Genomic DNA, 15,857 nt, shown 5'->3' on the forward strand with positions numbered 1-15,857 from the left:
TAAGTAGTTTTATTTATCTTTTTTCTTAAAATGATAAGTGATTAAGTATTGGATGGAAGTTGTGTGAAGTATTAGTCTTTAATGTTGGAAGAAGTTGTGATGATTTTAAACTTGTACTTCATTTGCTTCTTGATTTAGTCAATTAAGATGTTAATACCTGTTGTGAGAACATGTAAGATCTGATATAGTATTGTCTCAGTCAATAAATGATAAGAATCACATGAAATTGTTTAGATGAGAATGTAATTCATATGATTGAGTGCAAATAAATAGGAAAATAAACTTTTAAGGGTGTAGAATTAGAGGACTTTAGATTGACTGTCTAAAACCCCCAGTTTGATTTATAGTTTTAGGTTTTGGTACGAGATGTTAGCTCTCAGGTGGAGGGAGAAGAGGGAACTCTAGAGTGAGAGCTAGTATCTTCCTTACCTAACCCGTCTTCAAGACTATTTAAACTTTAAATTAGTCAATGTTCTTTATAGTATCTCTAGTAAGAGTAAAGAGTATTATCGCTCCTATTTGACACAGCACAATTAGAATACTTTCATAACAAAATTCTTATACTTATTACTAATTCATGATAAAGAAAAATTATTTTATTTATATTGCTTTCACTTTAAAAGTATTTAGTTAAGTTTAGTTAGTTGTTTACTTTATTTTCAATTATGAAAAATTACAAAAAGAATCAAAATTTCATTCATATTATAACATCTAGAGTTTGAGTAAGAATATTTTGCTAAGTAGAATTTGTTATCTAATTTCTCGTGATTTGAAGTTCCATATTGTAGTTATCCATGTGGGTACGATATTTGGGGCCCAATCAAAATGTCATATATTACATGATAACAATACATATACTTGCGTAGTATCCCATATTAAAATATAATAATTGTATTCTTATTTGCTTCGAAGTCAAGTTTGTGTCTAATTATTGCTAGTGATCAAGTTTTTGCCACCATTGCAAAGTAAGAATTATAAATAAGGAAAAATTAAGAATTTAATCGCATACATCACATTGACATATAAAGAATTTCAGGATCAAGTGACATGCTAGATTCTTATTAATTTGGCTTAATTTTTAGTACCCTGACACTGGGATTCGATCATTACGATGGCAAAGGCTAGAGGCATCTAGAGGTGAGAGGCTAGATAACGCTCATGTGGAGTCGAGATGTCAAGGAATCGACCTTAAGTTAGCTAATGTTCTTTACTAGCACCGAGAGGAGGTAAAGAATAAGGTATGCTTCTATTTGTCACAATTCCTCAATTTTGTCTTAAATCATGTGAATCCTACATAGATTAAAATCTATTTACAAGGGGAAATATTTTTCATAATATCCAAACTCGTTGTTATATTTTGCTAAGCTTTTACATTTAGTTGTTACTTTCTATTTAGCTTTAGTAGTAATTTTTAGTAAACATGTCATTTTAAATATTTTACCTTTTTAATTTGCAATTTAAATAAAATTTCTATAAGTTGATTTTAAGAGTTATCGCATTCCACATGAGATCGATACTGGGGTTTATAAAAAAAATTCAATAATACTTGAAACGATACATATACTTGCATAGTATACCTAGTGTGAAAATCTATTATATAATTCATAAATCATTGCAAGTGTTCACACTAGCCACTAGATATAAATTGAGATATATTTTTTGGCATAATTAAGGAGATTAAAAATATGTGTAAGTGCGGGTTGGGTCAATAAACAATGCATATTTGACAACACCTTTTATGAGTGCTATGAAAGATACCTAAAACAATGCACAAAAATATTTCATTTAAATTTTTTTCTCTTACACACTAATTTATCCCGCCCTATTTCCCCGCCATTCCTCTCTACCTAGCCTACACTCCCGACCCTCTCAGATTTCACCTAGACAACACTTTCTATTGGTGACTGAACGACTCTCATCGTACCCCATCGTCTTTAGGGTTAACTATGGGAAGGCAATGACAAGATTGTCATTGGCAGTGCACCGACGAGATCGTTGGATTATATACTTTATTCTTTTCCCCTTAACGACAGAATCACTGGATTATATACTTTGATCTTTTCCCCTTAACGACGAGATCACCAGATTATATACTTTGATCTTTTCCCCTTAATGATGAGATCGCCATATTATATACTTTGAACCTTCCCCCTTCTCCTACTCTTGCTCTGCTCCTACCCAAACCCATAGAGGAAACTAAACTTGCTCCACTCCTACAAGAAGGCCTCATATTACAACTCTTATTTGTCATAATATGTTGTTTAGTTGGCTTAATGCCCACTTCTTTTTTTCCAAAGTTTGATGCATAGCTTAAATTGATCTAGCTCATAGATTTTTTTTTTAAAAAAAATTTAAACTTAATTTAATAAATATAAAATGAAAGGAGAACAATTGTCGGCAATTATGAAGAATTATACAAAAAAAAAGTAATATATAAGACAAAAAAAATATATTTAATAGCCAATGTTGGAAAACAATGTAGATCATAAAAATTACAAAAAATATTTAATAGCCAATGTTGGAAAACAATGTAGATCAGAAAAATTACCAAAAAAAAAAAACTTATTTGAAATACCTTGCTTGATGCTTGATGAACAAAGCAGAGTAAAGATAAATTTTAGTCTCAATCATGTCATATCCAGCCAATGTGATTTGAACCCATTTGATCAAACAGAGCTTCAAAACTTTAAATATTTGCATTTAAATCAAAATATTGAAAAGAAACATGATCTCATCACGTGCTACCTTATTTTATTAAACATGAAGGCTCAATTAATTGTGATGCATGGTTTTTTTTTTCAGATTGTATGATTTATCTAGGTTAATTTGAAAATATATTGGGTTATACAACTCTGATGCAATAATTTTAAATTTCATTGAAACTAAAAATAACATGTTTAATATTCAAAAATTGCAAATTAACAGATTTTTCTATATTATGAAATATGTCAAAGATCATTTAATCTCCAGAGGAAATTTTCTCGGTTATGTTGTGTGGAACCGACATGAGGAAGAGTATAAAACTATGAGTGAAGTTGCAGAATATTAAATAATACACAACATGTTTGATATTCAACAATTGCAAATTCAAGCAGAAAAACCAAACATGAATGATATAGAAGGATTAATAAGGGACACTTTTAAGCCTTGTTATAAGATTTACTTTTATAAGATTCATAGTTTTTTTCTGTATGTAAATTTTGTTAGAATAGAAGGCAAAGAACATAGTATTGGCTTCAGCCTTTTAACATAAATTTGAGGCCAAGTTGTGAATAATTTGAGGCCTTGAGCTCATTTGTTCTCAGGCTTTGTAAAAGGGCAGCTCTCTTCTAGCCTTGCCCATTGAAATGGATTCTCATTTCATCATTTATTTATTTATTTATTATGTTTTTTTTGGGCTGACATGATAATGCAACCATAGACTTTGCTAAGAAATTTAATGCTTGGATTCTCATTGCTGGGCTTTATTGATTCAAACTTATAATGTGATGCATGGAAACACAATAAATCATAATTTGCAATTCTCAAATTCTTAAGTTTAATCAAATAATAGTATCTCTTAATGCAAAAAGACGTTTTTAAATTACTCGGATGATAATTTAAAACAAGAAATTTGAGAATAATCAAAACACTTGATATTAGACCTAACTCATATTGGATCAGTGCTAACAAATGAAAGTTTGAATGTCTAAGTTTGTGGCATATCTGATAATGCGTGGATTGGGATGATCTTCATTGTGCACCTATTTGGAGTTAGTGGTGCTTCGTATAAAAGGATGCACTTGAGTTATGCCACGAAGTTTCTTCGTATAAAAGGATGCACTTGAGTTATGCCACGACCTTCGTAGTTGGATTATACATTTTTCTTCAAGTGAGAGAAATGCTACTTGAGATGTAGAGTGCTCTTTAGCAATTTCAACAACGTTATTCTCTTCGCTACATAATAATTAATAAAAGTCATCAAGATTGTTTGGTATTAATTGGTGGCTATTAATTGATATGTTTAATTCGATGAGAATTAAAAACAAAGTGTTGTTAGTAGGAGAAAAATTTGCATACGTAAGACGTACGCAGCACTGCGTATGTCAGAGATATTATTTGGAGGGTATTGAGAGTTTATATCTGTGTTATACTCCATGTAACATACCTGTAACCTACAAATATATGAAAATAGATGAGCGGAATTTACTAGAAGTTACAGGTATGTTACAAAGAGATTACAAGAGATATAACGTGGATATAACCCTCAATACTATCTGAATAATCTCACTGAGGTACGCAAATTTTTTTTTTATTTATAAATATGTAAATGTTTAAGGAATTTCGTGTGGTTTTTTTTTTTTTCTTAAATGCTGGTTGAATAATTTATTTTCTTACATCGCTATGTGGGAGGGTCGGGACCGGTGAGGGGTTTCATTTTTGTGCCCTGTTGGGCTCCCCATTTTCCAGCGTGCGGACACCGCATGCATCTCTGCATGCGGTGTTCGATCCTGGCCGTAGATCACGGTGATCTACGGTCAGGATTATTTCCGTTTTTAAAAAAAAAATAAAAAATTTTAGGTGGGGCCCACCGAAATACATCAGATTTACTTACGGTCCGGCCGATCCGCATGGAATAATTTTTCGTTGGGCTCCCCATTTTCCATTCCGATCTGCTGCTCCGAAGGTGCCAAAGAGCCGGAGTTCTGTCGCCGGCGAACCAGGTGTTTTTATCTGCCTACTTAAGCGTCCCTTTGGTAGTGGCATCCCCTTTGGACTGCAGCCTGAGCAATTGCGGAGGTTGTCCCCGGAGATGTACAGCGCCACAAGCGACGGCGAGGTTGTACCGGACGCGGTGCCCAAGAAGATCCCGCCGGCTTCTTCCATGCCGTGGGTTCGAAACCTCCGTAGGTACATCGGATCGGGGGCTGGCTTAGGCTCCGAGGCACGAATGGGTCAGACCGTACTCTCTCTTCTTCTCCCTCTCCTTCTCTTTCTTTTGCGACATTATGGTTGAATCGGGATTAATTTGGTGGGAGTTTCTGAAACTGGAGATTTTAACATTTCTACGAGATCTCTTCAGGGTGTTTAAGATATTGTTTTTGGTATTTTGATGCTACAGATGGAGGTTGCTTAGGTTGTAGGGTACGGAATTGATGATAATGCAAGTTGCAGAGGTTCTCCTATCTTTTTTTTGCTCCAATAAGTTCTATTTCCTTAAGTGCTATATGTTTTACCGGGGCTTGGGTAGTTTAAGAGGTGCACTTGATATGCTGAAATTTTAAGAAGCTGAGATCTTCGCACTATGGCACGCTTCCCTTTCTGTCCGGAAAGGGGCCTCGAGAAAATTTCTGTTGGCCTATCATTTTGTATCGCTAGCTACTGTTTGTAGGAAGATTTACATACACACCACTCAATTCGTATGTATTTACATTTTTTATGCCTGTAGTTCAATTTTTACATACATACATGCTTAGCTATACATGAGAAGGTGTATTTCACTTTTTAAAAGTTAAAATGGTGGTATTTTAGAGGTGATATGAAAGATTTGAGTGGTATAGATGTAAAATGTAAAATTTAGGTGTTATATATATGTAAATACATAGGAGTTGGGTGGTTTGTATGTTAATGCTCCTTGCTTCTAATGCTTTTGCTTTGAATTGGTCACTGTTATCTCTCAGTTGAAAGAAGCACTGCAATATAAAAAAAAAAAACATATAAGGATTTAGCCAATCTAAAAACATCCATGATCATCCGCAAAGGGCTGCAAGGATTACTCTATCAAGAAATTGTCAATTACAGTGCCCCCTTGCATCATTGTTGTTTTTTACATAGAGCTTTAATCATACCGAGAGTGCATGGTTGTTAGGTTTTCACTGGACTTACCAGTTCTTAGGACAGGTTTGCTCTGGTTTCTCCTTTTCATCTATTTTTTGGCAGACCAGTAAAAAGCATCGACATTTTGGATAAAAAATTGGGCCTTTTTCTTTTGCTTCCCACAAAATTTGTTTCAAAATAGCCACTTATGAATAAAATAGAACGAAAACCATGGCTGAAATCAGCTTTTGAGAAGCTCCAACAAAAAAATGGAGCAAAGAAGCATATCAAAGGAAGTCTTAGTGTGCACTATTTGTTGTATGTTTTTTACCCATTAAATGCACATTAGAGGGTATAGGATGCACTAATAAATTATACACTCAATGTGGATGGATTTGGGTGGAAATGGGATTGAAAAAAATAATGTGATTTAAATTTGTGTAAAAAAATAAAATAGATTTAGCAACTCATCTATTACTTACTTGGAAATAAAGGAGTATTCGTAATGCCCACCACTTATGGTTGATGTAAAGCCATTGTTTTAATAGGGATTTTCTAGGCTCACTTTATGGTTAGAAGAGAATGGATAGGTGTGCGGGTGGTGGGGAGTGTTGGTCTTGTTAGGTGGATGTCCCAATTGTTTGATGGTGCCCCAAAGCATATGAGGTGAAACTTTTACTTTTTATTGGGAGGCTTGTGAAGGGAAATCTATGATCAATAAGCTAAAATAACCCTAGTTGTTTTTTGATTCAACATAATCTAAAGCTACTTTGTTAAAAAACCAACATACGGGCAAGTGCGCATAAAACATTTAACAATTTAATTGCAAAAATTTTACATGAATTTTGAATTCAAGTGGTTAATTCAAAACTGCAGAACTAAAAATTTCAACCAAAATATGACTTAATTAAAAATTAGGAACTGCTATATTGGATTATTTTTAAATGCATTTAATTGAATGTTTATTGGGATAGAACAACAACAAGCCTTTATCCCACCAAGTGGGGTCGGTTACATGAATCCTTGTTCTCCATTGCGTTCTATTGAATGTCATAGTTTCATTTAATTCTAATAAATTAAGATCATTTCTTATACAACATGCCTAAGTTTTTCTAGATCTACCTCTGCCTTTCTTAACATAAGTCGAATCTAAAACTTCTACTTTCCTAAACTGATCATCAGATGGTTAACGTTTAATGTGACCAAACTATCTAAAATGACTCTTTCTAATTTTGTCCCCCACAAGAGCTACACCGACCCTTTCACGGATATATTCATTTTGCATTTTGTCTTTAAGTGTGAAACCACTCATCCACCTAAGCATTCTCATCTCGACAACACTTAACTTAATTTATCTTTCTCTTTTAAAGGCCAACATTCTGTGCCATAGATCATTGCAGGTCTCGTCATGATCTTATAAAATTTTCTTTTAGTCTAAGCAGTACTTTTCTATCACACAATAGACCCAAAACATTCCTCCGCTTAAACCAACCAACTTGAGTTCTACTAATAACATCCTCATCTATATCACCATCACTTTGAACAATAAACCCGAGATACTTAAAACACTCACATCTTTTAATAATTTCACACCCTTAGTTACAACTCTGTCACGAAAGCTTCTACTACTAAAACTACATTTTATGTGTTTAGTTTTAGTTCTAATCAAGCGAAGTCCTTTAGACTTCAATGTATACCTCCATAATTCAAGTTTTTCCTGAGCTCTTTCTCTAGTCTTATCCACAAAAAGGTTATCATCGGCGAAAAACATACACTAAGGTACATCCTTCTGTAAATGTCCAATAAGAACATCCATAACTAAAGCAAAAAGATACGGGCTTAAAGCCGATCTGATGTAATCCGACTAAAATATGAAAATAATTGGTCAATCCTTCTTCTGTTCGAATGCAAGTAACAGCTCTAGTATACATATTTTTGATGATTTGAATATAAGTCATATCAACACATTTCTTCTTTAGGACTCTCCAAAGGATATCTCGTGGAACCTTATCATAAGTTGTTTCTAAATCAATAAAAATCATATGTAGATCCTTCTTATTTTCTCTACACTTCTTCATCAAACCTCTCAATAAATGTATAGCTTCCATAGTAGGCCCGCCCGACATAAATCCAAATTGATTATGAGAAATTGTTATAATACGTTTTAACCTATGTTCATTTGCCCTCTCTCATAGTTTAAAGTGTGACATATCAATTAGTTCCTCTATAAATTGCACACTCTTATGCATCCCTTTAATTTTAAAAATGTGGACCAAAATACTCTTCTTCCACTCCTCATGCATCGTTTTAGTTTTTAAAAAATATTAAAGAGTTTAGTAAGCCAAGAAATTCGTAAATCTCCTAAATATTTCTACACTTAAATTGGAATATCATTAGGTTTTACAAACTTTCCGCTCATAGTTTTCTTTAAAGCCTCCTCAACTTCTTTTTTTACTAATACGATGGTAAAAATGAGATATTTTATTATTCTTAACGATATTAAGATCATAAAATTCGATCGTATTATTAGAAACCTCATTGAAAAGTTTATCAAAATAACTCATCCACCTTTGGTGAATATATTTTTCTAAGAAAAACATTTTTTGATTTTCATCTTAATATACTTTAATTGACTCAAATTTTTACTTTTCTTCTCTCTTTTTTTTTGACTAATTAATACATATATTTTTCACCATCTTCAGTATCTAACCTGTTATAAAGATCACTAAATGCAGAATTTTTAGCGTTACAGATTGTTCTCTTAGCCTCATAATAGGTCTTTTTATATTTTTTCCAGTTCTATAAGCTTTTACATTGAAACTAATTTTTATAGCATAACTTCAATTTTATCTATTCTTGCACATTTTTATTCCTCCACGAACTATTTTTATTTTTGTGAATTTTTTATTTTGATTCTTCAAGTACATCTTTTGCCGCTTGTTTGATAGTGTTTGTTACTTTATCCCACATATAAATTGCTTTTTCATGAACATCTCAAATCTCGAAATCTTGAAGTTTACTCATAAAAATAATTTTATTTGTGTTTTTTAGGTGCCCCCATTTATTTCTATGACAATAATTTCTTGTATTCTTTATTTTAGAAATTTTTTTCTTAAAATTCAGAACTAATAATCGATGTTAGGCATTTAAATTCTCACTTATGATAACTTTACAATTTTTACATTCTCGACGATCCCATCTTCTCATAAGAAAATAATCAATTTGTGTTTTATTAGATCCATTCTTATAAGTAATAATATGCTCATCACTTTTTTTGAATAAAATATTAACAATAACAAAATCATACGGTAAAACAAAATTTAATATGACTCTACCTTCTTCATTAATCACTCCAAAACCATAGCAATCATGAATATTTCTAAAATTTTACATCACTATACCAACATGTCCATTTAAATTTTCTCCAATAAAAATTCTTTTTTCACGAGTTATCACTTGTATTAATTCTTATAACCATTCTAGAGTTTTTTTTGAAACCTATATCTAAACCTACTTGGGAAGCATATGCTCTTATAATATTAAAAATCTTACTATCAACAACAATCTTAAGGGCTATAATTATATCTCCAAGGGCTATAATTAATCTTAAGGGCTATAATTATATCTCCAATTCTATTAATTTTATAACATTATCTTTCAAACTCTTTTCTTTAATTACACCTACACCATCTCTAGTGCGACTTTACCTGAATATTAAAATTCAAAACCTAAACTATCAATCTCCTTATCTTTTTATCCAACCCATCTAGATTCTTGAATACATAAAATATTTATCTTTCTCTGAATCATAATATCAATTAATTCCATGAGTTTACCTATATTCCAAGATCTTATCCTAATATTAGTTTCATAAACTAATTTTTTTATCCACATCCGTTCATAATGTGAGAACCCTTGATCCTGACACCACATCCTGACATCAGTTAGTGACCCTTGCACACATTTTCACTGTATTTAGACCATACAACGCTTTGCTTCTAGTGGAAGCCCTAGCATTTACATAATGATGAAAAGGATTTATGTTATGATTTTCCGATAAATTTTACGCTGGTTGTTAACTACCTAATGCAACTCTCCACTTTTTACATCCGGAGCTTGGGACTTGGCAATGACAGTGATTGAATGTTTTTTTGGTATAATCAGGATAATTTCTTATTTTGGTTCAATTAGATTAGGATCAAACTTGAATTTGGTTCCTATATTTATTTAAATAGGAGACCTTCAAAATGACAACAAGTTCTTTTGAAGATTGAGGCAATCAAGTTTTTCCTATTCATATCTAGCTCCATAGGGAAGTTTCTATTTCTCTTACATCTCATCACCATAAAATCCTATGACTATCTATCAGTATTTTGGGCAAATATCCCTATTTTTTCTCAGCATTGAGTGATTGAAAACACCTTTTAGCTAACTCACTTTCTTTAACTTTGCTGTTGATCACTTTGGCTAATTCAATCACCATTGACCTCCCTCATTTAGCTGTACAAGCTTGACTTCTTTTTCCTACATGAACTCTCAATAAAAGAGGAAAGGTTTTGTATGTTAAAAATACTTAGATAAAGTTTAGAGTGGCTACATTTCATGGTACTATACTTCTCTCCATACTATTTGATTTCATATAGATAGGGGCCTTGCATTTATCTTGGGTGATTCATCCATAGAAATCTTTTGTTCTTGAACCTAAGAGTTTGCATAAGTCTATCACAAGCCCACAAGACCTAATTTTCTAATCTTGATAATTTCCTATTGGTTCCATAAGCTCTCTGCATATAATAATATCATGTCAATTATTATATTATGATGCAGTTCCTACCTATATAATTTCATTTTTCTTTGGTTCCATAAGCTCTTTGCATGTAATTTGAAGCTTTATTTGTTAGTTTCTTCTTTGCTTATTATTTGTTGCTTGGTGAAGTCCTGAAGGATGATTACATCGATGAAACAACGTTCATTCCTAAAAGTGAAATTTCAACACCTCAGACTAATTACATTCCTTGAATATGAAAGCTTTGAGAATGGAGAACTTGTGGAAAAATGAGCAAATAATTACTCAATTCTTTCTATATTTCAATTATTTATGTATCTTTTTTCCAAAGTATTAAAATTAAAAATCTGACATTATGCAATTTTTATTTATTTACAGGCACAGCACTATGATGCTTTAAACCTATGCATGAAAATGTGTATTTCATTTTTGAAAAGTGTGAATAGTGCTATTTTTTATGTGATATTAAATATTTGAGTGCTATGTGTGTAAATATGGAAGTTTATCTGTGAGATATGTAAATACATAATAATTGTATGCCACGTATATAAATGCCCCTTTGAAAAATTTACTAGGCTTAATCCCCGTCTCTCGGTGATTGAACTCTACTTTGTATAATGTTAAATGTTTTATTTAATACATTCAGTTTTTAAAAATTGGCTAAAGTTAGTGGTGATGATGATAATGATACGATAAGAATAGTTTTCGACTTTTAGGGCATCTCTAATTGCTTAACTAGAAGGTGCTGGCTTTAATTTTGATGTTTTGGCCAGGTTGGATTTGGTTTATTTTGAAAATTTTCTATGTTAACTGTTGAGATTATTAATTGATGTCAGTGTATTAATTGGATGCTTGATAGAATGTTTTTCTCTTCTTTTCTTTTGCTACTTGAATGTAGCAGAACAATATTTCACCTCCCATACTCTTGTTTCTTACATCCTTTAATCATTCAACTTTGTTTCTTCAGCATTTGTGACAAATTGTCTTCTCATGCAAGCAAAAAGCTAGTTGTAGATTGGAATCTCACGTGTATGGATATCTATATTCCACATATCACATATGTATTTATGGATGTATATATGTATAACATATATGCATTTATTTATATTTGAATGAACGATGTTTTTTTGACAATGCACTGTAATTGTTTAGAAAAAATTTTATAATCATCACACAATTGTTCTGTATTTACATATCTCCAACCTAAACTTTCATATTTACATACATAGCACTTTGGCGCATTAAACTACTGCTTGAAACTGTGTATTTTGCTTTTAAGAAGTGATAATGGTGCTATTTGTGCTATTTTTGATGTGATAATTAAGATTTGAGTGCTGCGTGTAATTATGAAAGTTTAGGTGTGAGATATGTAAATACATAAGAATTGTGTGCAATGTGTGTGAATGCCCCTTTTGTTTAATATGGAGTCAATGTCAATAGGTGTAAGACTGGGACCTGATTTTATATATATGTCATCAATCTATAAGCTACCAATCAATATGCTAAAGGAATTTTGGTGATTGGTGGAAATTCTTGGCTTAGGATTTTGAAATTATATAGAAGATATAAACTGATATTCACTTTTAACCAGTAGTCGGGTTACTGCCATTGTGATATAGAGGCTATTACTTCAAATAAACAAAACAACCTCTCTATCTACGCAATGTTAAGGTTGCGTGCATGGGCTCATCGTCTTCTCCAAACCATGCAGCTGGTATGAGCCTTTTGCATCGAAAATACATGAACAAGTGGGCACAAAACAATAGCTCTTTTGTGGCTCTAACAAATAACTTTTATGATTATGAAACTTCAATTTTGAGTAGATTGGAATATAAAGAACTCAACAAGATTGAATTTTTGAGCAAACCCTGATAGGTGCAACATTAACATGTTTTAGTGCAATGCACTGCAAGGCATATTCTATCAAATTGTTACATAAATTCTATCAATTAATACAGCCTTTCCTCATTTGAACTAACATGTTCTTTTTTGATTTGTAGAGCTTGAAACAAAAAGGATATTGCTTGATATCTTTAAAGAACGGCAGAAGCAAAATGCTGAAGCAGGCACAATACCTAGTTTCTACAAAAAGGCATGCTGACGAGTGATTCTTTTTGTTGTTTCTCCTGCACTGTAATGTTTAATTTGTGCTTCATAGTTGATTAGGGTGGCGTTTGCAAGCCATTTGCTTGATATATCTTACCCCTCCAATCTACTAACTCCTACTGGTATTTAATGAGGAATAAGTCTCTTTGATTCTCCTTAAAAGAGCAATTTCTTATTTAAATGTGTTTTGGAATAAGGCCTGCTTCTAAATTTTCTGTTCAATAGTTTCTTTTTTGGAATCCATCTCAAGATAATATTTTATTTCTTTATTTTGTGAACAGAAACCTGAAGAAGGCTCAATCAGCCAAAGAGTTCAAAGATTAGCAAAATATAGATTTTTAAAGGTGTGAACTTACCTGGCTTAATGATAGTTATGCCATTTTTCACTAGTGCTTGATTTAGAATTTTACTTGCTGTATTAGAATAAACTTAACTCTTTATTTTTTTTTTTATCTTCTGTTATTCAATCATGATTGCCAAATTGAATTGTTTCTACTTTCTGAATATTTGCCCTTTTGTTTCTCATTTTTTTGCACAAGTATCTTTTAATTGGGGCGTTTACATATATGTCACTCAATTCTTATGTATGAACATATCTAACACCTAAACTTTACTTATTACATATACTTTTAGGAGTTATATTAGGAAATAATTTATTCTCGTGAGAAATTATGAGGAATAAATTATTTTCTTGGATTAAGAAGTTATTTTCTTTCCTAGTTTATATTTATTTCCTTAGATTAGGAATTATTTTCTTTCCTATTTTAGGTTTTTCTATTTTATGTTATTCCATTTATCTCCAAGTAATTAATATGATTTGATTATTGGAGATATTAGCTGATATATCTTTCATTTTCTTGTTATTTCCTTTTATTATCTTTCATATTCTGTGATTCATGTAAGAATTATTTATACCTCCTTTTATATCATTGAAAAATATTGAATTTTGCTTTATTCCATATTATTCTGAATTCAACATGATATCAAAGCCTCGAAAAAACCTTAGGGTCTCCTACCATCAGAAAACTTTTTATTCTCTACAATCGACAATCTTTGCCTTGCTGCAGGCCTTTCTTCGGCCTTGTTTTTTCAGTTTTTTTACCACTTAAACTTCCTCTCCTTGCAGGCCTAGCCATCGAAACTCTCTCCCTGTAGGTCCTAGCCATCGAAACTCCTCACTTTGCAGGCTGTAACAACCGGAACCTCCAGTAGGCCGCCTACTACTATTTTTTTCTAGCCACTGACTCCTTCTACTTGCCGGATTTTCCTTACAGGATTTCCTCAGAACCAACTCTTCCTTGCAGACCCGACTCTCCTCATCTCCCTGCAACTGCATCTCCTTGCTGCAAGCTAGCTACTCCTTGCTGCAGGCCCACTACTCCTTGCTAAGAAAGTTCTAACTGCTTGGAGGCCCATATCTCTTTCTCCAAACTTTTCTTCATGTTGCCCGGATATTTGCTGCAGAAGCATCTAAAGCAGCGTGCAATCCCTCAATCATCATCATCAGCAGCGCCAGTATCTGCTTTGTCATCCGATACAAGAGCCGAACATTTGGGCTCATTGATCCTTCAGCTAGAAAGATCTGCTATTGGAAATATTCCTGAAGTGCTATTCTAGACAAGGATCAGGCCATGAATTTCCGAAAGGCCGGCGCCGCCTTCGTCGTTCGGCTTTTGAGGGGTTGTTTTGGCTCATAATTGGATTTCAATTCATGGGGATGCTTGCCGCCCATATAGACGTCGATTGGAGGTTCAACTTTGTGCAAGTGAGTTGCCTGACAAATTTTTTTTTACTTCTGTGTTGCTTCGGTTTCACCAAATTGGGAGTGGAGGGATTTCCCACAATTACTGAAAGTTCCTTCTTCATTTCTGAGAGATTCTCATTTTGTGGATCCAAAATTTCTAGTTGGCCATGAAATGCTTCATCTCACCTCCAAGTTGAAACAGGTCACGATGGAGGGGAACCCTACCATGGGCAGTGGGAGTTCCCTAGGGTCTCCTTAAAGGGCCGTTCACAGGTCACTATTGGTAGGTCGGAGGGTATTAGCTGTTGTATCCTGAAGAATCTAGCTGGCATGTTTGCTCTCCTTCCCGATCTGGGGACAGATCTTTGCCAGAAAAAGACATCCTTAAGTTGTCTTCTGGAAGAAACGAGAGCAAAGAAAGTAAGGTGTCTTCTCCGCCATCGCCTTTTCTTGAATCTGGTGGCAACTGTACTTAGTCGCACCTCATTCCTCCCTTAACTGCTCAGAGGTCAAAATATGATCAAGACCGTTCTTTGGGTCCGACCGCTGGAAGCCTCTTAAGTGGACTCGTCCGTCAAGTGTGCAAACGTTAAAGATATGTCGATCGATGGCTAAAAATGCCAGTCTTGAGATTTCGTTGCCCCATGTGAAAGAGTATCCTGCGAGATCTCCTTTTATATCTCACTTGTCGTCAGATGATAGAGCTTCAAGTAACAAGCCCCATCTTGGCTTTGGCCATGGTTTGGCGAAGTATGAGAAGCAAAAGGTTGAAGAATCTGCGGATGTTTCTAGCTATAATGGAACAACTCAGTCAACCATCAGGAAGGTTTCTATTCTTCCTGGATCCATGTCTCTCGTTACCCATACTTCGGTCGCATGCAGTTCATCTCTAGTTGATACAGATGAAAAGCTATCTATAAAAGGATTAAATTCTAAAACCAATCGAGCTCAATGCGGTGATTCATTAGGCATCGGGACTCATAATTCACTAGAGGATATTTCTGTTAAATTGGATCAATTGGATGCCAATTCCATAAGCTCCCTTGCTTTACTTCGTTGTTTTTTAGGGGCCCATTCCTTGCAGCAACCAGGCTTTCTTGTTTCTAGCAGTCTGGCTTCGTTGATTTCCAACAGTTGTCCAAGTTTCCAGCAGTCCGACTTTCTGGTTTTCAACAGTTTGACTTGATTTCCTGCAGTCTTACAACATCAGTCCTCTTGTGACTAAGAATCCTGGCGATGAGGTCTTCTCTAGTTCTACCGGCAAACAGGGGGAGGTTAAGGTTGTTGTCATTTCCACTGGCATCCATACATCCTTTGGCAAGGCTGCCTACCTTATTGATAACACCTACCAGGTTGGCCACTTCCAATAGGTTTTCATCGCCATTGGGAATTTCTACCATAGACACACCTCTGGAGCTTTCCCTA

At 33.6% G+C, this 15,857-nt stretch overlaps 1 protein-coding gene across 1 annotated transcript in view; it reads left to right on the forward strand.

The window, feature by feature from the left end:
• The first annotated feature begins 4,373 nt into the window (after positions 1–4,373).
• Positions 4,374–15,857, forward strand: part of LOC110031190 (probable serine/threonine-protein phosphatase 2A regulatory subunit B'' subunit TON2) — a 90,357-nt gene continuing 78,873 nt past the window's right edge. Inside the window, exons 1-4 of the mRNA XM_020734276.1 lie at positions 4,374–4,428; positions 4,626–4,934; positions 12,583–12,674; positions 12,970–13,032. Of these exons, the coding sequence (XP_020589935.1) occupies positions 4,793–4,934; positions 12,583–12,674; positions 12,970–13,032 (297 nt within the window). The 5' untranslated portion in view covers positions 4,374–4,428; positions 4,626–4,792. The remainder of the gene's footprint in view (positions 4,429–4,625; positions 4,935–12,582; positions 12,675–12,969; positions 13,033–15,857) is intronic.

The sequence above is a fragment of the Phalaenopsis equestris genome, unplaced genomic scaffold (assembly GCF_001263595.1).
Source record: "Phalaenopsis equestris unplaced genomic scaffold, ASM126359v1 Scaffold000787, whole genome shotgun sequence".
In the NCBI taxonomy this organism is placed as follows: Eukaryota; Viridiplantae; Streptophyta; class Magnoliopsida; order Asparagales; family Orchidaceae; genus Phalaenopsis; species Phalaenopsis equestris.